The 22,984-nt window shown below is 40.1% G+C and overlaps 1 protein-coding gene across 4 annotated transcripts in view; it reads right to left on the bottom strand.

Moving 5' to 3' along the window:
• PRKG1 (protein kinase cGMP-dependent 1) overlaps positions 1-22,984 on the bottom strand; it is a 686,067-nt gene that overhangs the window by 137,928 nt on the left and 525,155 nt on the right. For all 4 annotated transcript variants that reach the window (XM_081004551.1, XM_081004550.1, XM_081004552.1 and 1 more), the window contains one exon: positions 20,041-20,104. In XM_081004551.1, the coding sequence (XP_080860677.1) occupies positions 20,041-20,104 (64 nt within the window). The remainder of the gene's footprint in view (positions 1-20,040; positions 20,105-22,984) is intronic.

Raw genomic sequence — 22,984 nt, 5'->3', positions numbered from 1 at the left:
TTTGGTAATTAGATTTCCAGCTGATTCAGTTTGCATTTAGTAGAATACTGACACATTGAACAAATGAATAGGTGTTAAGCCACAGCAGCATACAACAATTCAGAGGTGGCACTCCTGATGGTTAAAGGAGACAAGCACAAAATTGTCACAAAATTCTAGTCAAACTCATAATCTAACCTCCCTCCTGGTATTGGGGATGCTGAATCTTTTCCCGAGGTACCTGAGCACTTAGGGGAGATGTCAGAAATGACACCCCAGTGCTTAGTAACACATGGGACATGTATCTTTAAGGATGCTGGATGTTCATACTAAGGTCTCAGGCCCCTTAGGAAACTACAGTGACCTGGCAGTGGTTGGTTAGCCAAATGTTCCACAGAGACTTAAAACCAGGGGCATTATGGTAATATTCATCTCCTTTGGTTACTCTACAACATTTAATAACAAACGTTTATTGTCTTAAAAGGCCAATGGCTTAATTTATTGGTCCATCAGTTAACTAGAGCAGACTAATAATCACAATAATTTATGACAGCTGAATGGGGCTAGTCATCTAGATAGGCTGGTAAGACCAGGATGCTATCAGAAAACACATACAACTAATTAGGAGTTTTAGAATGAAGGCTGCAATCCTGTCAGTGGTACTTGTGGGCAGGATTAAATTCCAGGTGAACAATTAAGTTAAGCAGGGTGACAACAAATCATAATCAAAGATAGTTGATTCCATGTTGATAATTTAATTCTTCCAGCTACTGTACTTACAATCGGTCTAGGAATACGGGACAGCTAGGAGAGTAGCTGTTGAGTTATTAACAAAGATTGAGAACTGTTATTAGGAGGTCTGCTGCCTGGCGATGAATCTGTTTGCAGGTGGCAAATGATGATTGCCTCTTGTAATGAGAACCTTTCAGTGGGGTGTGGCACTGTCTGCTTATTATTGTTGCTATTACCATTTTTATCTTAGTCTGCCTTTTGGTCAACAGGTCCTCAAGATAGCTTACCAAAATACACAGCAATATAAAGCATACTCAAGAAAACCTCTTTAAAACAATCACAAAAACAGTTCCTGAAGGAAGTCTGCTGCATGAAATGAACTAAAACAACCCCTTTCCATCAATATTGCATTCATTTCCCAAGAAGTGGTAAGAAGAGGATTTACAAGCCCTTCACATTTTCCCCTATTTTGATCTAATTCCTGGAGCCATTCACTTATTCAGCAGTTACATAATAGCTGGAAAACAACCTCAAGTCATGTATTCTCTGGTTATTCTATTAATTGGAGGAAGTGAGAAGTGGCAGCGTAAAATTTCTGCTAAACATCACTGGATGACAGCGTGCCTTCTCTGGGCTGCTGAATGTTGTGAAACCAAGCTCTTGAATGGTGCTATAATTGCATTTGACAGATGTCTTGACTGTAATCTGTATTTAGAGTTTATGATGACTAGAGCTTATTTTAGGTATTTAATATATTGCCCTACGTTACCAAATTCCAGGTCAGCTTTCAAAATATAAACTGCGTATTTTAAAACAGTATCTCTAAACATCAACACAACAAACCACAGTAAAAAACAACAACACACAACTTGTTATTAAAATCAACAAATGCTTGACAAAAATACTTCTTTAACTGTTGCCAAAATACAATTAATGTCATGGAACATGCCCGATTTGGGAAGATTGTTTTCATGTATGTTTTCTTAACTCGTTTTTATTTCTTAACTTGTTCTCAAAAAGCAAATATGACAATGATCAAGTTTTACTGATACCTGAGTGTCATTACCTGGGACCCAGGTGAATGTCATGACCTGAGACCCACTGGGGTCAACATAGCAGGCAGGCATTTCTGAGCATACATTGCTCTCATACATTGCTTTCACAGCACTCATATTTCTGCTTTGAGTCAGTTTCTGCTGAACAATAGCTTACAGTCCACTATCAGCAGCTAGCAGGACAGCAAGGAGAGGTTGTGCCAATTAGGAACGCAGGAGATCTGCCAAGTTCTTTCAGGCTAGCTGGAAGGTGAAGTACAGAATACCCCTATACTGTACTGACATGCTCTCACCTTTTGTCACAGAACAGGTTTCTGATACACAATTGACCTCAGCCTGCTGAGCCTGCATAAACATGTTCCCAGTCACAACCACAACGTATCTGTGCCATTGTCCTGCATAAAGGTATATAACTAGCTAAGCAAAGATTTTTCATGCACCCCAACCTGTCTTTTTGCTAATAAGCAGGGCTCGCTTATCAGCTTCACATACCAGAAATGTGAAGTGGCCTTGAAGAGACTAGAAGCTCCAAAATGATCGCTTCATGTAACAGACGACCAAAAATGCAACATTTTGAACAAGACAGAAGAGGAGTGAATTTATAAACTTTGTTCAGAACTATCTGTTGCCATGCTTATTTGTCAACCAATTAGAAGTAAACATGAAGAGTCAACAAGCTGTCCACAGATTCTGTTATCCAATCATGTTGCTGAAAGGGATTGTTCATGAGCTAAGCATGTAAAGAAAATGTTATAAAAGTATCTTGAATTTTGTATTTGGGCTCCAGAATTTGGAGAACTCCTCTGGATCATTTATTCTTACCGCAGTCTGCAATAAATCTGAACCCTTTCCATGACGTTGCTGTCTTTATTTAGCTAAAGAGGACTGGCATATTTCCAGACCCCCTTTGTAGGGTAGCATTACTACTCCTTCAATAAATCCTTACATCATTTGCACAAATACTAAATAGGAAATCAATATTGTGCAACAGGAGCTGGCAATATATAGTGCAAACCAACATATTGGTGATTACATTTTCTCTTAATTTGAAAGACATTTCCTTTTCCTAACGATCCCTTTTTCATATTTTGCCACAAGGAAAAAATATATATATACTTTTTCTGGTGAAATACAGGGTGTTGGTTTAAAAGAAAGACGATAAAAAAAATATTAATTGCAGCTGTTCATACAGTTTCAGTGACATGCTGCAATATAATTGTATTCTTAGAGCCTAGATTGCAAGGCTTACCATACAAATCACAAGGCCTTAAGAGATGCACATATCAACAAAGAAATTATTACTTAAGCCATGAGAAAAGTTACAGTATTGTTGAGTTGCATAGCTTTAGAATTATGCAAAAGTGAGACACATAGAATTGTACAGTTGGAAAGGGGGGTCATCTAGACCAGCCCCCTGCAATGCAGCCATACACAACTGTTCCATGCAGGGATCAAACCTGCAACCATGGGATTATCAGCACCAGGCTCTAACCAACCTCAGCCACTTCCATCTGATCATGGAGCACGGAGCACTCCTTCACACAGCACATAGGTAAAGTATGGAATTCTCTGCCACAAGTTGTAGTAATGGCCACCAACTTAGACCACTTTAAAGGGGTTTAGACAAATTTATAATAGCAATAAGGCTATTAATAGCTACCAGCCACAACGGCTATGTACTGCTTCTAGTTTCTTAGGTGGCATGCCTCTGAATACCAGTTTCTGGAGAATTAGGGAGAGGGTGGTTTTGTTCATGTCAAGTTTATGGGCTTCCCAAAGGCATCTACTTGGCCACTTTGTGCGTAGGTCACTGAAACAGATGGGCCTTTAATCTGACCCAGCAGGGTTCCTCTTTTGTTCTTATTTATACCCTTGCAGCAAGTCAACACAAACAATATTTTGCTAAAGCTGCTATTTAAAATGAGAGATTTTTTTACAATTACACACACACACACACACACACACACACATTTTCCACTTAAAATAGTAGGGTGCCATGATAATGAAAACAATCACAAACATTCCTTTCAAATTGCAAATATGGCTGAATCAATTTGAATGTTTAACATCCATTTTCCTCCCTAGAAGGTACAGAGCCAAAAATGAAAATCTAACCAAGCTTATTTCTAATACCAACAAATCAGGCAAACATTTTGGACCTTGTACGCTTCAATGAAACAAAACAAAAACCACCTTTCTCTGAACCATAATCCCAGTACATAAATAACCCCAGTACCTATGTTAAAACTGAGTAATCCTCAGCACCAGAAACCAGAGTTATTAAGAAAAAGGGATACTAGATGTCATGAACTGGCAGGACAACAGGGGGAGGAAGGGGAGGATCCCAGCAAGGGCTGTAGCTGGGACTGGGACACACCAGGGCAAGCTGGGGATGGGGAAAGAGAGGTTGGTATAGGAAGTACTCACAAGGAAGATGATGATGAGGTGGGAGTCAGTGCATAGGAAGCAGAGCAGCAGCACCCATCACCAGAGTGGGCCCTGTCTCCACTAACACAGCAGGCTCTGAGGTGTAGGGAGCAGCAGGCAGGTGCTCCAGAAGGCTGAGGCAGGCAAGGGCCCACTAGCTAGCTCTGGGAGGAAGTGTGTGATTCCTCAGTTGGAGTAGGCTTGGAACAGGTGAGGGTCATATGCCTCGTCAAGCCGAGATGATGCAATCAGCAGGCAAAGTATAAAGGGGCAGCAGAGCTGTCTGCTCAATTGCCTATGTTGATGGGCCTTGATTTGGATGCTCCTGGACCTCCATGGGACTGTGCTTCAGGCTTGACTCTAGTATCTTGACTGCTGGCCTTGGCTACTTGGATTGACCCTGAACCTCATTTCCTGATCTTTGAATTTTGAACTTTGCTTGCATGGATCAACCCTCGGACTCTGAACTTTGGCATACTGACTTGCTGACAACTGTAGCTTACACTAAAGCACACACTTTATTTTGTGGCACTTTTGAATCACTCTGTTGACTAGAAATCTTGATTTCATAATTATACCACTTGTGATATGAAAGTTGAAATTCCATATACATTTGTAGCTGGCATTTTATCTAGGCAGGAAAAAACAATGCCCGGATTCCTGCCTAGCTCCTGGACTTGATCGCCTGTTAAGCAAGTGAAATTTTTTAACGTAAGAAAACCGGGAACACAAGTTCCTATAGGAAATGGCTTACTATTTCCTAAAATCCAAGACAAATAAAATAACAAGGGTGCAGTACATTGCAGTGGACAAAATGCGAATTCCAGCCAAGGGAAGTGAGTCAAATCAAATCCCTGCTCATCCATGAAGCTAACTGTATTATCTTAGCCAAGTCACGCAAGAAGAGTTTTGCTGGGTCAGGCTGACCTAGTCCAGCAGTGTAACTGGTCAACCAGATGCAGCGAGTTCCATCCTTAGTTATGAGATAAGTATGTTATCACTTGAAAGAAACAGCAATGTGATTATTAGATCCCCTTTGAAACCTCTTGCCTACTGGAATGTTAGGATTCGTTTTGATGTTACTGGCTTCTTCTTTTTAGTTCCCCCCTCTCAATATTCTTTAATTTACCCCATTTCTTAATTAAACAAAACAACAGAGAAGTGTTCGAGTTTACTTGCTTTAATGTTGGAGTATGTTTTCCAAGTATGCCATCATTTTGGCACCATGTAATAGTTGTGAATGTCAACCAGGCTGCTTGCTCAGCGCTCAGAGGATTCCCCCTGCATTTGGAATCTAAATACAATATTGGCCCACTCCACATAGAGGGGCTTCTGCCGCACCACATCTGTCAGTTCTGACCTAACTATAGGGATTTGGTAAATAAGAAAAATGATGCAGGCAGCTCATGTTATAGCCTCCAAGCATATAGTCATTGTGACAGCTAATATTTCATTTCTACTGCTAGACATCTGTTATATCAAAGTTGTAAACTGCTGATGAAGAATCAAGTATCATGAATCAGGGGATTAAAGTTCCTTTTGCTGTGTATAACAAAGGTCCATAGAGAGAAACCAAACATGATTCACTCAAAACTGACACTTGCTGTTGCAGCTGGTGTGTAACATCTAGGAATCACCAAGGCTTGCACGTTGTACAGCTGGATGTATCTGCTCCTGTTAAACAATAAACATCTAAAGCTGTATTTGAAAGGCATGGATCAAGTTCTTTACAAAAGCCTGCAAAATTTTCCTGTTTCTGCCTATGTTTTCCTATGAAAACTATTTCCATTTTTATGAGGGCATTTGATGCACAACCCCCCCCCCCCACGGGAAGCTGGGTTTCTGGTGTTTTCATGCCCACCTGATAGGCAAATTGTTTTCATCCAATAAGTTGGTGCTGAACCGCATGCTCCAATGTCTGAAAATGATCACTATGTATCAATGCACAATGGTGTCTGGAAAAGTGCACAACTGCTTGGAGTCAGTGTGTGCTATGCCATGTTTAATTGCCTTTGCAGGCATTGCTATTCCACATGGCTTCATATCTGAAAAATATCAGCATGTATTAGTCCACAGCCCATATAAATCTAGTGCTTTTCTGAAAAAGTGCACAACTGTTATGAAAAACTGAGCGACATCACCACACTAAGTTTTTTCACTTTTGTTTAACATAATGGTGTTGTATTCTAATGAACACCAAAAGAGCATTGTGAAGTTTACATGGGAACATATAGATATGCCTTACTATTGGTCAGACTATAGGCTGGCAGTATGGTCTTAGGTATTTCCCAGCCTTGCTACATAAGATTGATCTAAATTGTAGATTTCAGAGACTGATCTTGGGTGCTCATGGATACAGAGAATTTGGAATACCATCGGGCCATGTGTCTTCCCAATCAGGCAGCTAGACCTCATTTGGCAAGCAAAGATGCTGGTCCATGTACTAACATGTTTTGGCAACTTTGGTTCAGTGCACTGTTTGTGTATTGCTATTTGACCCTGCTGGGTGACATTTTAATGCCCAGAATCCTTTGAAACAATATTAACAAACAAACAATCATGATGGTGAGCTGAAAACCATTTTTCTATTTAATGGAAAATAATTGTTTGAACAAAATGTTTATAATATCAACCTTTTCGACTAAAGGTTAGAGGCTGTTTTTTGTTTTTTTAGGATACACTTTATTAAGTTGTTAAATGTCATGTTCAAAAGAATATACAGAACAAATGAAAGAGAAATGTCCCAATCCAAACACCTATAAGTCACAACAATGAATCTTCTACCCCTCGTGTTAAATTCAGAGCATTTTTCTCAAAGCATATAACTCAACAGGTGGTGAGATCTAAAACTGAACAATCATTCCCAGTATGAAATAAAATATTAGTGCCAAGTTCTTTTTACATAAAGGTATATTATTTTAAAAGCTATATGCTGCCTTATAGGTCCAGGCAAGACAGTGAACAAAATAAATGCATAACAACACAATGCAGTATTATAATAAAACTTTAAAATTAATATGTGTCAGAAGGCAGTACATGAAAACCAACCAGTATGAAAGCCATTTCCAGAGGCATCGCAATAAAGCTTCAATAAAACAGCAGCATGACAATAAAACATACATTAAGAGACATGCATAACTGGTTGGTTTTCAAAGCGTTTTGAAATACTGCAAATGAGGGGTCCAAGCACACCTCTTAGGTGGGGTTGGATTACACAAGGCAGGGATCACTACTGAGATGACACAGTCCCTACAGCCCACCAGTCTAACTCAAGACCAGTAAGTAAAGTACGGCCTCCAATGCCAAGCTTAAAGCATGGGCAGGTTTGTGTGGCATAGGCTGTTCTTTAAACAAGTTGGGCCCAAACTAGGTCTTTAAAGGTCAAGTCCAGCACTTTAAACGTATCAATAAAATATGTTGTCTGGCCTCAACAGTCACACCAGCGGCCACATGTGGTACCAGCTGGTTTCCAGATCATCTTCAAAGGCAGCCCTATGTACAGTGCATTAAAATTTTAGTTAACTAGACTGCAGTCTAATGCTAGTTAACCCCTGTTCTCTTCACACGCTTTAGCTGACTTATTACTGGTTTCAACCTACGGTATATTTTTGTAGGCTACTTTGAAAATGTTCCTTTAAAGTGGGTCAGAAATTCATCATCCTCAGCATTAGAATTTATATACCGTCCTATACCCAGAGGTCTCAGAAATTGTTTTAATGTAATCATTTAACGAATAAATTGTCTGAAATATCTGCCAGGGGCGACAAAAGACAAATGCGTAAAAGCAGCTGGTGTCGAGGTGAGCACTGACATCTGGATTGAGGCAGAAGGTTGTGATGTGTATGTAGATACAATATTAATTATTCCTTAATTGAAATAATTTGTTATTAAATCTGATTTTGCATCACAAGTCCATAATATCACAGAACTAGATTCAGCTTAGCAATGTATTTATACTGCAGAATGTTAAACAGGAAGAAATTTGCTTTTAATGCAGCAATATATATATATATATATATATATATATATATATGCTTTTGAAAAAGATAGATATTCTTATTGATTTTTTTAAAAAACCAAGGCAGAATGGCGTTCTCTAAAACATTTCACCCTCTATGTTTAATGTTCAGCATTGCTTCACAATATGAATTAGGTCACAAAGAGTAATAATCTATTTTCACTGGGACAGAAAGATGCGGCCAATATGAGGCAAGATCTTCAGGGCTGCTATATTTTATACAAAAAGATAAAACTGCACACGTTTCTAAGAGCAGCCAGGGTCAACTAATAAATCAGAGTGATAGGGCAAAGTGCCGTAGCAGAGCACTACATAAAGCTTTCTAATCTAAGATATAAATCCAAGATGAAATGTTGTCATCCAGCAAGAGAGACAGACACAGCACTGGGGCAGTGTGGCTTGAAACATAGCAGAGGGCAGCACTGGAACATGCTGATTTCAGTACTCAGTGAGATTGCTCAGCGGTTCTTGCAGAATTGAGCCCACATGGCAAGATGAGGATAAATCATATGGCAAAGCAAAAAAAAAAGTGACATAAAAACTAATGGCTATGCCCATCTCTGAATATCAGTTATTAGTGGGGAATGAGTGCCATTTCAGAAGTTTAATTTTCAGTGTATGTTGAAAGCATAGTATCTGAGGGATAGAAGCATGTTTTAAAAAATTGATATATACAGTGGTTCCTCAGGTTACAGATGCTTCAGGTTACAGACTCCGCTAACCCAGAAATAGTGCTTCAGGTTAAGAACTCTGCTTCAGGATGAGAACAGAAGTTGTGCTCCGGGGGCACAGCAGCAGCAGGAGGCCCCATTACCTAAAGTGGTGCTTCAGGTTAAGAACAGTTTCAGGTTAAGAATGGACCTCCAGAATGAATTAAGTACTTAACCCGAGGTACCACTGTACATATTTCTGTGGGTCTCTCTCTCTCCCTTGTGTATACATACATATATTCTGTAATATGTGTAAGTGGTTCTAGTGATGTTCAGCACTGTGTTCCCTTGTCTGAATCAAGTACAGTACAGGCAACCCCTGATTGCACTCTGGGCCATTGCGTGTGACGGCAGAGCATGCATAAGCCCATGCCACCCTCTTATGGCCCCTTTCTGGCCACTTCCGGGTCACAGTGATATGCACATAAATCAGTTGTTGCCCAAACATTGATATGAACTAATTACATTGGCTGTAATAGGAGGGTTTCACAGTAGCCTGGGTTCTGTTAAGGCAGAACTTTAACATTAGTGTGTGTCGTGGCACATTAGTGTGTTGGCTGCAGCGTGTAGATCTGTCGCACCTAGTTCAACCTCCAGTTTGCCAGTAAAACTGAATCACTGTGCTGCAAAATGATGCGTGTCTAAAAAGTGTGTCACCCACACGGAAAGTTTGGAAAGCTCTGTATTAAGGGGTCAATGTTGCTGGCTGTGGGAGCAAAGGAAGGAAAGGAGAAGTGCGACGACATAATCTTCCATTATGTTGATGATATATGCCTTAACCAGTGCTGCGCGTTACTACAGGCGGTAATGGCAAGCAACAACAGCTATTCTTGTGTATCTTGGGCCAAAATAAAATGGTTTAATTTTACCTTTCCCTTGTATTATCTGATACTCAAACGTATGAATAAGGTCAAAAGGCCATGGCTCCCTATTTTACTATTTATAAAACTGTTTTCATCCTGTCTTTCACTTAAAAATATGTCTTAAGGAAAAGTTACATACTTGTTCAAACTTCTCTGAAGCAACACCCTAAGGCAGTATTATAACACCACACTCTTTAAATAGTAGCTCATCAGCCTTAAGTTTACACATGAATAATTCATTATTAAAACAGTCATTTTCTGCTCTTCAGTCCTTTAATTACTTGGCTGTCTATTAGGCTCTGCTCCAATTGTTCACTCAGAACCACTCAGGATTATACCAGATGAAATAACCAGAAAAGAGCCCCGTGTTTAAAAAAATTATCACAAATGATGTCAATATATGAAATTATGATTTATTTATTTAGAAATCCAAATAAATTCAATTTTTTTCTTTGTAAGAATAAGCTTATAACAATTTATAATATATATATATATGAAATGTAACTTCTCCTTTAACAACAATTAGCACTTCTGACCAGCACCCTATCTTCCATGTACTGAAATATAGAAACTAAAAAATATTTCCCAAAGGCTGTTGGGGAAAGAAATAACAGCAAAAGGGTAAAGTATGGATTCTGACCTGCTGGGAGCCTGAAAGCCCCCGGTTCCTGCCTCTTTCCACCTGGCCTACGGCGGGGCCTGACAGGCTTCATAAGAACTGCTGCTGCTCCTGCCCAGCAAGGACTGGGGTATTTTGGGGAAAGCTTTGTCAGGAGTTTTTGCTGTTATTTATATTAATTATAACACAGGTGGTGCTGTGGTCTAAACCACTGAGCCTTGGGCTTGCCGATCAGAAGGTCAGCGGTTCGAATCCACACGACGGGGTGAGCTCCCATTGCTCGGTCCCAGCTCCTGCCAACCTAGCAGTTTGAAAGCACGTCAAAGTGCAAGTAGATAAATAGGTACCGCTCTGGCGGGAAGGTAAACGACATTTCCGTGCGCTGCTCTGGTTTCAGTGTTGTGTTGTGCCAGAAGCGCTTTAGTCATGCTGGCCACATGACCTGGGAAAACCATCTGCGGACAAACCCCGGCTCCCTTGGCCTTTAAAGCGAGATGAGTGCCACAACCCCAGAGTCGTCTGCAACGGGGTCCTTTACCTTTTTATATTAATTTTTTTGTTTCTTTATTTTTATGTGGAAATTGTTCAGTTTGGTTATGTAGTTTTAATGTTATTTATGTATTTTTATGACTACTTTGCTATGTTTGTAATTATGTAAATCTTTTCATATTGTAAGCCACCTTGAGCATTGTTTTAACTGTAGAAAGGCGGCATACAAATAAAATGATGATGATGTCAAAAAATAAAAACAAAAATATTAAAAATCCATCTCATAACATAAAACCAAGGACAGGATGAAACTAGCATTGAGGTAGGAGAGACAAACTTAAAATTAAAAGCTAGGAAAAAATTTCTAAATTCTGAAGAACTGGCCTGAAGCGTAAATGAGAGGAAAGTAACTAAACTGCTCAACCTGAAAACACATTTTTGCAAGAATTTTCACCCCCCCACACACATTATACAGAGGGTAAATGATACAGCTAATTAGTATTATTTTTTATATGCAGACCACTAGAGGAAGTGCATGACTGATGCACCACCCATTCTATCCCTCTTTACTGCTCTCCTGCAGTGAGTAAAATCCATCATTAATTATAGAAAAGGCAGTGGCGTAGCGTGGGGGGTGCAGGGGGGGCTGGCCGCACCGGGCGCAACATCTGGGGGGAGGGGGCGCACTCGTACTCGCAGCTCTCTGCCCCTACTGGGTTAGGGGGTGCAAATTACTTGCCTTGCCCCGGGTGCTGACAACCCACGCTACGCCACTGAGAAAAGGTGAATGAATGCTGAGGAGAGCACCTGTTCTGAGTTACAGCATTTCAGTGTTCATCAATATAATATTTATGAGATGGCTGTGCATGCATGGCCTAATTGAATTTCAGAAAAGTTAAAGCAGTTTTAAATCCCTTCTGAACAATTTTGCAGAGCTAACACCCTAATTTATAAAACCACCAGCAGATGATCACAAGGTACATTTTAATCTGCTTTATATGCTTGCAATTCAATGTTTTCTGAATTTCAACACACTTTTTTATTTGCTTAAAACAAAGATGGTGTGTCATCGCTGGGTCAATCCTTTCGTTTCTATCACAACTACATAACAAAACACCAACACAACTTTTTAAAATGCCTCACTAGAAGATACATTCCTAGGGGTTGACAAATACCAAGAAGGAAATTATGTAAATCCTTTACTTCTTTAGCTTCACACATTGGCTTAGATTCATACATTTGTGAAATGGGCATGGTCCACTATAGAACAGGGTCAGTGCCAAACTGGAGACCCAACAAGAGAAAAATGATATGACACTATGTATGATCTAGTTGAGATTCCTGCAGTGGGTTGTGTTACAGTTAGATGTTCCTTGGGGTCTCATTCAACTCCATGATTCTATGAATCCATTACCACAATGGTATGGATAATATTGTTATTCTGGTTATAAAGAAATTACCCCAAGCACATAAGATGATAACTTTTCCTTTATTACATAACCAAAGCCCATGTTTCTTGTTGTGGGTGGCGGGGATCTGCTATGACCAGTGTATTTTTCTGGGGGGTACGCAGGGGTACGCATACCCCTAAACATTTCGTGAATCTAAGTTTGGCCTCATTGAGGGGCAGTATTTCAATATGAATAGGAAAACGAGAGTACCCCTAATTTTTTTTTTTTGAGAAAAAAGCACTTTTACTGTAATCCTGTGTACACCTACCTAATAGTAAGTACCATTAAAATCAGTGGGCTCTACTTCTGAGTAAACCTAATTAGTATTGTGCTTCACATAGTGTACAAGAATCAGAGAACTTGTGCCCCCAGTTACACCAATCAATAGTGCAATCCTATGCACAGTTTGCGTGGAAGTAAACCACACTAAACTCTAAGTAAAACCAGGCATAGGACTCCTTCAGATTTATAAGCATTGCCACATATTTCTTACCAGTGGAGATACTGCAGTGAGGTGACTGAAGGTGGCAGGGGAGGAAACAGGAGGCTACAGAGGAGCAGGCAGCAGTGAGGGGGCAGAAGAGGGTGAGGAAAGTGGCTGACAAGTATGGATGGCGGAGAGATGCACACTCCTCATGGACCCGGATCTGCCATACCCTCCCAGCTGCCCCCAGCCTGCCACCTGAGGCAGCTGACTCACAAAGCCTTATGGGTGGGCCAGCTCTGTTCTTGCAGAATGTAACAAACTTAGGGGGAGAAAGAAGTTTGCATTTCTTAGTACAAATGCTCTCTGCTGTGAGAAAATGACCTTCTAGCTGTGAAAAGTTAATGGGCAGATTTCTATATAACTATGCTATTTAATAATGTAAGAACAGCATGTGGCATCAGACAATGGCTCATCTAGTCTAGCATCCAGTGGGCAAGAAGATGCCTGTGGGAAACGCACAGGCAGCACATGAGCACAACAGCCTCTGCCCACCTCCAGTTCATATTGCCTCTTGACCTCCAAGGAAGGGCATTTATCTACTTGTCATTTGTCCTATGGTCACATTGATAACAACAGGAAATAGAATAAAATCCCCATGAAACCCTAGCCCTAACAAAAGCATCTTACAGAATGGCAGGTGGATTGGCTCACTTGTTTGCGTTCCATGGAACTATTGCTCTATGGACCTCTTTTATTCCCTTGAACATATTATTTGATTAAAGTGCACTGAGATTCTTGGTTGTCTAGGCTGAACTGTAGTAAACTACTGTTTAGAAATCAGTGTGCTTTGCTGGCACAGACTGTGCAATCTAATGTTCAGAACTAGTTTTGTTTTTGTGTTAGCTAGACTTTAGACTTTAATAATCTTCCTCTCTTCTTCCCGAAGTTTGGGACTGACTTCCCCATACCTTTTATTCTAGACTCCTTTATGCTCCTAGAGTGTTCTGTGCCACACTATTACACTGGAATTTATCTTGAGTTTACAGATCAGTTTCTTTTTATGAGGTATGCTATTCAATTCTGTCAGCCTCTCCACTCTCATTATTCACAGAGAGTTGAATACAAACCTGTTATGGGAGCATTGAACAATTGAGTCCTCCCCACTTCAAAAATACTTTTTAGTGACAAATACTTGAGTCTGATGAAACAAACAAAAAAAAAAAGGGTCGCTTTAACAGCTTGCTCTAAAAGCCAGTTAAACTGAAATGCTAGAATTTAGTTGATAGCATAGGGGAAACTATTTTTCTCCCATCAAATGATTCAGGGCTCACATATCCATACTTAAGACTCACACAGAGGTATGTGTGTGCATGACTGCAGGCATGGGCTGCAATTTCTTACTTTATAAAAAAATATCTATAAACCAACCACCTGCATAAAATATCAAGACAGTTTAAACCAATGCATACAGATACAGGCAACCCCCAATTTGCATGGGGGTTGCTTTCCTGGTCATTGTGTGCAATGGCAGGCCATGTGTAAGTCCACCTCACCATGTTATGCCCTATTCAGTGTCCAACCATGGCGCATGCATTTACGGTCATGCATGCCTTGAACACACACAAAACGGTCGTTGTCTGTACAACACATATGCACCAGATCTATGCATGTATCTTTTGCTAAATGCCAACACTGTTGCTCAAATCCAGTAAACATTGTAAATATTTAAAAGTCAGGTTTTTTTACCTGGATCTCTGCTGGGTTTTTTTTTTAAATGTTATTACCATCACCTTTTTCCTATGCAAGTTAATGGAAAGATCTCTATCTCCCAAAAGGAAGATAGAGGCTGTATCCCCCAAAATCTGTGGTTGGGGCAGAGGTCCTACCTCTTAGCAATCACCCTTGGGGTGACAACTTGCTGGGAAGATGACATTTCTCCCAGGACTCAACTAGACTGGTAAAGGAAAAAAATGATTTACCGTATATGCGTTGTATGGGCGATATAACATGGCACCACCAGATGGCGACATGTAGTCCTGTTTTTTCTCTACCTGCTTTCCCTGGTTAAATTAAAACGCTTTAAACTGAAACACTTCTTTGATGTGTCTAGATCCAGCCCCAATCTTTCCTCAGGATCCATGGTCTTCCCCTGCTCTTTCCCCCTCAATCTCTTCTCAAGTTAATGGAGAGGTTTCTCTCTCCCAGTGAGAAGAAGCTGTATACCAAAAATCCAGGGTAGGGGAGCCACCACCACCAAAGACCTTGCGATACAAGGGCCCTTGCTGGAAAGGGTACAGTTTCTTCCACTACCGTCTTCTCTGGTGATCCAGAGGCTTTTTCCACCTATACAAGTCAAGTGAGAGATTTCGTCTCCAGGGAAAATAGGCTATAGCCCTCCAAATTGGGGGGTGGGGTAGGGGACAGAAGTCCACTTCTCTGCAACAACCCTTTGGGCAACAGGGACTTTACTGGGGATGACATTTTCCCACATCAGTCTTTATTGGGGATCCAGGTTCCTTCCCCCTCCCCCACTACCCACCTGCTATGATTCCTATTTCACCCCCAGGTCCAAGGTGAGATCTGTTCTTAAGGGAGAACCACTGCAGATATTCTGAAACTTGCCCTTTATGAAGGGGTATACTACAGTTCAAATTATGTGGGGTGGGGAAAGGGGGAGTTGCAGCCATTTTTAGATTCCCTATTATAGTGAATGGTGCTGAAACCAGAGTTGTTAAAGAAAAACAAGTCCAATTGGAAAGGCCCAGAGTAACAAATCACACTGCTTCCCACAGCTACAAATACAAGCTAGATCTTGGGGCTAGTGTGCACATTCTCCACACACACACAGAGACGGGGGGGGGGGGGAGTATTATTTTTGTGTGAAAGAGCTTTCAATCATGTCAGCTCTCACCTTTAGTCTAAAGTTGTACCATGCATTGGAACAGACTTCCAAAAAGGTTAACACAGAATTGTGGCCTTAAGCTATTTTAGTTCAATGATCAGTATTATTCTTATACTATATATATTTAAAATAATTCACTGCTATTAGGCATGCCATAGGATGATGACTTGCAGGGCCGTCTTAAGCACATGTGGCGCCAGGGTGCAAAGATCCGCCTGGCGCGCCCCCCCCCCCCCGTTGCCCAGAGTGGTCGACCTTTTTTTGGGGGGTACCCCAAAGTTGTTGACTTTTTTTAGGGCAGGCCAGTGAGGCGCGCACGGCAGAGCTGGCCTGGCCAGCTGTCTCAGCAACAACAGAGGAGCCCGAGGCAGTGGCAGCAGAGCAAGGCCGGGGCCGGATGCCAGGGGAGGAGCAATCAGAGCCCAGTGCAACACCGCCTGAGGCGGTGGCAACTAAGCAAAGCCAGGTGCCTCGTGTTAGCAGCGTGTGCAGGAGGGCGGAGCCGGCCGGCTGACTTAGTGTATCACTCGCCCGTAGCAGAAGAGATGCAGCGCTCCGACGGGCTCTGCTCCGCTCAGCAGCGGCTGTCGGCTCTTCCCAATTCCCGGACCCCAAATCTTGGCTCCGGACTCTTGGCCTGGCGCCCCTGAGAGCCCGGCGCCCTGCACCCCTAGCGCCTATGGGTAACACGGCCCTGATGACTTGGTGCTTTGATAATTCACATCCATTACAATATGCTAAATAAAATCATCATACAATTTCCAAGTTTAAAGATGTGATCGCATTACATAGCAGCCTTTTTACCACCATCCTCACAACAGCATTTGCACATAAGAATCGCCTAATAGGCAATTTCAAGTAGCTTTTTTTGCTTCTGTGTATTAGCTAACAGTTTGTAAGAGAGCTGCACTGCAGCCATGCTAGATTATTCACAGTTTCATAAGGAGAAAGAGGATATTAAATTGTGCTATGAAGAAAGGAGAGATTATTCCTTGCCTCAAACAGTGCCTGTCAGCTATTCTCATTCAGTGCTTGTAAGACTACCAACCTAGATAAAATGCAGTTACTTTGAAAGATAATTTAAGTACCTTTGATTTTGATGAAACATCACAGGCAGAGAGATTTCTATCATGCATATGGAATGCTACCCATAAATAAAAACAAAACAGAAATCCAGAAAACCTTCCGAGATAAACCATATTAGATAAGGTTGAAAAAGAAAAGCTGTGCTCCTAAGCACACGTATTGGTAATAGTGCAATCCTATATATTATGCGTTTGACCAAACTGTGGGAGGCAGTGGAAGACAGAAGTGCCTGGCGTGCTCTGGTCCATGGGGTCACGAAGAGTCAGACACAACTAAACGACTAAACAACAACAACAACATATATTAGCAGTGTGCAGAACCACAGAATTTGGTTCAGACCCTGCTTATGTGCTCTGCAGATCACCTGATTCAGCTTGGGGTCCTTAAAAAAAATCTAATTAAAACTCCTCTGCTTTGCTGTCTGATGGAGGCTGAAGCTCCAAAACCAGCCCTTAGCATCCTAAATGCAATCAGAGGGATGGGAATGGGATGGAGGTAAGTGCAACTGGATGTATTTGCAAAAGGAAAAGCTATTGAGAAGGCTTGCATGCACTTTTCTACTCTGCTTCCAGCCATTAGCTCCTATGTCAACAAGTTACCTACTTGACCAACTCTTCAGTTATGTAAAGAGAGAGATTTTTCTAGGGCCATGCCATTCTCAAAGGAAGTGGAAACTGATTTGAACATTTTTGAAGTTTCTTTTATGGCCTAATGCAATGTATGCAGAAAAAGGAAATTGCTAAAATGATATATCCATTATAGATACATTATTTATTTATTTACTTAGATCATTTTGATACTGCTTAATCTATATTAAAAAAAATTTGAAAGCAGTGTTTACAAGCATATAATACATGAGCGCACGTAGTTGTTTATATTCTAATGCAAGCTGGAATGGGGAAACTGAGAGCAAGGAGCATGACAGAAATTAGGGGGAAATGGTGCGGAATAACCCAACATTGAGATTTTTTAGAATGGTTTTCATTTCTAGAGGGGAGGAGTCTGATACTTGTATACATCTCATGTCAGGCTTCCTATCATTATTGATGGCTGATGTATTTAAAATTAGGATGCAAAATTAGGGTGGAACTATACAACACAAAGAACAAAGGGCTCCTTCACTGAATAATATTTAGTTCAGCCTGATATCATTAAGATCCGCACTAACAGCAGCCAATTATGTAGAGTAGGCAAAAGGAATGCTCATTGTAATATCATCAGGCACTAGAAAGAGGAAAACAGGTACTTGAAAAGGGGACTATGGCTCCCAGCATCAATTTTTCTTAACATGTGGTGTGGACCTGGCAATATTTAATTATAGTGTTTGTTCTGCAGGCTCACCACTTTCCCCATATACCTTATGTTTCAAAGGAACAGTTTACATGTTATACAATTTGTAGCTCTTTCCCCAAATTACTATTTTTCCTTGCACATCAATTTCATTGTCCATGTGCTAGAATCTAGCAGCTAGATAAAAGCAGAAAAAGACAGTATATACATATTAATGAAGGTCAGATGGTAACTGCTTTTAAAATGTCAAAACTATCCTTGTGAACATTTAAATAGTGAGTTGTTGCTCAAGAAACACAGCTTATTTTCTTGTATAAACCAAGAACATGTGAAAATACATAATCGCAAGGAGAACAGCACACAGTTTGCATGTATAGATGTCATATAATTAACGCACATAAGATGACATATTAATGGACATTAATTGTGCCTACAGGACTTGCTAGTATGCAATTTTGCAGGTGCAAAAGTAGTAATTAGGAAGCAAATTACAAATAACATTCACAAGTTGCTTGATGTGAAATTAACATGTATTTAATACATTTTGAATGAGCGGATACAAGACTTCCCACATCCCCCAGGACTTGAGGATCATTAAAAATGGTTCATCAAAATTCTAGCATTAGTATACCTTAATTGCATGGAATTATATGAAGCCTAGCTCATCAGAATTCCATTGAAAAGTGAGATGGGGCAGAACTGCAGAGAAGATGGAAGGCATAAGGCTACAAGAGTGATGGAGAAAAAGAAGGCACCGACTCTCCTATAGGCAGTGAAACATGTATTCATTTTAAAAATATTCATGCTAGCAGCGCAACTGCCGAAAGGCAATGTATTTTAAACCTAGTGAGCTTAATTTCAATGGAATAACTGGCTGGAAACATTTGTTAGACCAGGTAGCATAAGCTGGTCAAAACTTCTGTAGTGCCAGACCAGTCAGAAAAGACAAGGAAGTCTGGTAGAGAGGTATCTGAGACCTTGTTTTAACATTCCCTCAGGTCTTTTATCACTTATGGTTTTCAGCCAGTCTGACATCCAGGAGCACTATGTCAGCTGTACATGCTGAACTCAACTGTTCAAAAAGCTGTGGTTAACAACTGGACATGTGATTTCCCTTGAGCTGACATCTTAATTGACTAGATATTTTACACTTTTTTTTTTCTCTGAGAGAACTTGGAAAAACTGAGCCCAAGTGAGTTGTTACCAATCCTCCACAATTTCTGCTCTCCAAATGTTCTTAAACTTCCCTTGCAAGGTGAGGAAAGGGAACCTAACAGTGAAGGCTGACGATTGCAGAGGCCTCTTCCTGAGGTCTCTAAACTCCCTAGCAGACATGGATGCTTCTAGCTTCCTTGGCAACCATGGCTGTCATATGACTAAGGCATCCACTACCATCTAAAGCCATTCTCCATTCCCACTGGAGGCTACGTTTAGGTGATTCTGAGCTGATTGTGGTGGGGTGGCTGTTAGGCTTCAGGTTGTAAAGAGCTGGGGATCATTCCTGAATTCACAATTCCAACTACAACCCCCATAACAGCACTAAGCACCACTATTAAATGAATGCCAAACCCAAATTGAGGACTGAGGTTAGTATCTGGTGCCGTGCTAATTCACATCCAATACAACGAGTATGAGTATGCTAAATACACTTTGAAAGTTGTTGTTTTTTCCAACTTTGAAGGTGTGATTTCATTGTTCACTCACAGTGTTTAGTCTACAAGTGCTGTGTGGACAAGTCTTCAGGAAAATGTCAATTTTGTAATTCCCTAGAAACAGAATCTCTGCTGAAGTAGACTATATGCCACTTGATCTTTTCACCTTATTTTTTTTTCAAAGGACATCAGTTGCACCATAAACACCATTATCCAAGAGAAGATACTTTACTTCAGTAGAAGTGCCCCAGAAGTGGCTGGCATAGGTGAACTACTTTTGTAAACAAAAGACTTCCTACTATACTCCTCTTACTAACACAAAACATTAAAAGTTAAATACCTCTTCCAGGACATCAGCAAGCTTACTGAGTATCTCTTCAGGAAGGCTCTGGAATGTAGGAACGCTGTAATATAAAGTGAGAAAGGCCATAAGGGTATAGATAAAATCACATCTAGAAGCTCGTAACCACTTACAACAGCAAAGTAAGTTATAGCTTTTAAACATCCATACAGATTAACACAGGTTCAATAGTTCGTTTCCAAATAAAAGGTTAAATGCCAATTTTATATTTAGCTAGAAGCATCAAAGTGTTTAGAACATACTAACAGAAAAAAATGACACCATTTTAGGAGGCAGATCAGAAATTCTGTGTATCTTTTCAAACTGTGTACATGTATATACCCATGAGGAACTTCTGTGTCTAGCAAAAGGAGATCAAGGACTGTAATATTAATCGGCACCACAATTTTAATGATATTAGGTTATTCTGAGTTTTCCTGGCAATAAGGATGTGAGTAAGAATACAAAATAGAAAATCAGTGTTGCGCCAAAATTTGTCTTCTAATTTCTTAAAAGTTTTCTTTCACCAAAAAAAAGAGGCTTCCATCTTTCTGCTCATTCATAGGGCACTTTAAAATTTCTTTAGAATTTTGGGAAGTGGGAGGTTGCACTTATCACTGCAATATATGGAGGATGATGAATGTGTTTTTCTTTCCATTAAACATTTCTCTAGCGCTCTGCTGCTGACTTTTCCTGATATGAAAATGCCCCATGGATAGAATTAACTCATGTCTTTCCCTGGGCTTTAACTGAAGCATGGGAAGCTGGCTACAAAGTGCCGCAAATCAGCGTTCTTGGCGGTTTGTTTTTAAATGGGAAGTCCTTCCTTATATTTACCTTGCCTGCATATATATATATATATATTAATTATAGATTTTCACAAGAATACAGTAACATAAGCAATAGACATTTCACATAACAGTAAACCACAGATCCATCCTTCTGAGAACTTTCAAATTCCTATCCATGAGCATACTATCTAAGATAAGGTATTTTCTAGTAGTGAATAAAATTCTGTTAGGAAAGAATCTCAGCAATGTTGTACAAGTCTGCAATATGGTTAGTGAAAAGACAAAGGCAACAAAGTGGTAATGCCCAGATCTCTTTGTAGGCAACGTATTCACACCAGCTCTGTTCCACACTGTCACTTGGGGAAAAAAAGAAAATGAAGCAGCACAGTAAAAAATTGCTGTGGAAATTGGTTAATTTTGCCCCCTGTCGTGCTCTGAATCACAGATTAAAGTCATAATTAACAGAAGCTAACTCAGCAAATTAGTGCAGGCAGAAAATGGAATGATATTTCAAACTGTCAATAATGGATAAAGATGGAGCTACCAAAGGGTATGCCCACAGGGAAAAGATTTCTGTGAGGGCTGCTGCTGGACTTGATTAAATCATTTCCTTGATCTTTGATATATCTGATGAACTTTATCTCAATGAACTAAAAAATCTCAACGTTGCAAATATAAGGTAAGGAGCAAATTAAGTTCACACATAAGTAGGGAAAATTGGGGGGAGGGGGAGCATTCATTTCTAAAGCATTATTTCAGCAACAGAGCAGATAATTAGGCAATTAGAAATGTTGACAGAGCACAAGTCCAAAATAAATGATGTCCCAGAGTGACAAAATTACTAGTATAGTAAACAAGACACTTTTAACAAGGAATGCCAACAGTACACATAACCCATGAATGCTTCTAAATACCTGGAAAGTGACAGCATTTATATATTTATACCTTATACTACTGAGACAGCGTAATTTTTTTAAAAAAGAGCTCGATGAAAAATACATATTTACAAGAATGTATAAATGCAGAATTTCATACTTGAATTATCAGCAAAAATATGCTCGAGTTCCTTGGCATCATCAAACTGATGACTAAGGACTTAACAGCATTTCAGTAAATGATTCGACAGCATGGGCCATACATAAAATTCTGTGGAATTTCTATGCATATAGAAAACAAGCAGAGGAGATTCTTTAAGGGGGGGAATTCTTTATCTATTATCAGCCAACCTGAGAGATTTAAATACGGTTCTTCCAGTGCATTTGCATTGCTCAGAGGGGCTTACAACAACGTTTAAAATACAAGGCTGTAATAAATCAATATAAAAACAGTAAGTGTTATGCCTCCTGCGATGTAAGGTTTTTCCAGCTGGGGGTGGTGGAAATCTTACAAGTTTAGGATTACACAGCATAGCAAGACAAATCTACTCTGTCACGATGCATTATTTAGGAGCAGGGTACAGAACAGCCCCTCTGAAATAGTCTTTTTTCTTACATGTATTGAAGTTTTAAATGTCTGCAAAACCAAAATAATTCTAGCACCTGGAATTAATTTTATTTCTATCCTACTTCTCAAATATTGTTTCCCAAAGCAACTCACATCAATTTTTAAAAATGAGAGATAAACCGTGCCCTTTGGTTTAAAAACTAAAAAGGCATAACATACAAGGAAATGGGTGTGCAGGGAAAAGGTAGAGGAGAACCATCACAGCAATGCTAAAATGAAATATAGAAGTTCCTCCCTGGCTGGCCCACTGGTTTTCAAACTTCCTTCCCCATGAAGCACTTTCAACTTTAACTTTAACAATAATTCTTCTGCTACAAAGCATCTCCTGTGCATTGCAAAGGATTCTGGAAATCCCCATCTCTGTTGGGTCAATGTGGCTCACATGCACTAAGATGTAACCTAGAAAATATAAAAGCTCCCCTACAGTTGCATATTGAAGGGTAGAAAGGCTGTTTTTCGAGGGATATTTCTCCATCAGTACTGATCTTATAAAGGAACTTCAATATTCCTTATTTTAAAAGCCTAGATTTTAGTTTGCACTTCTGCGATCTGCTGATAAGGGGAATTTCTGCAGCAACTCAGAAGTATGGCAACATAATTTATTATGCATGGGATCCCACAATTTCATGTTGGCTGTAGCGCACTCATGA

Source organism: Podarcis pityusensis (genome assembly GCF_964106645.2).
Source record: "Podarcis pityusensis genome assembly, chromosome: 5".
Taxonomy (NCBI): domain Eukaryota; kingdom Metazoa; phylum Chordata; class Lepidosauria; order Squamata; family Lacertidae; genus Podarcis; species Podarcis pityusensis.
This window is presented reverse-complemented; position numbering and strand designations above follow the sequence as displayed.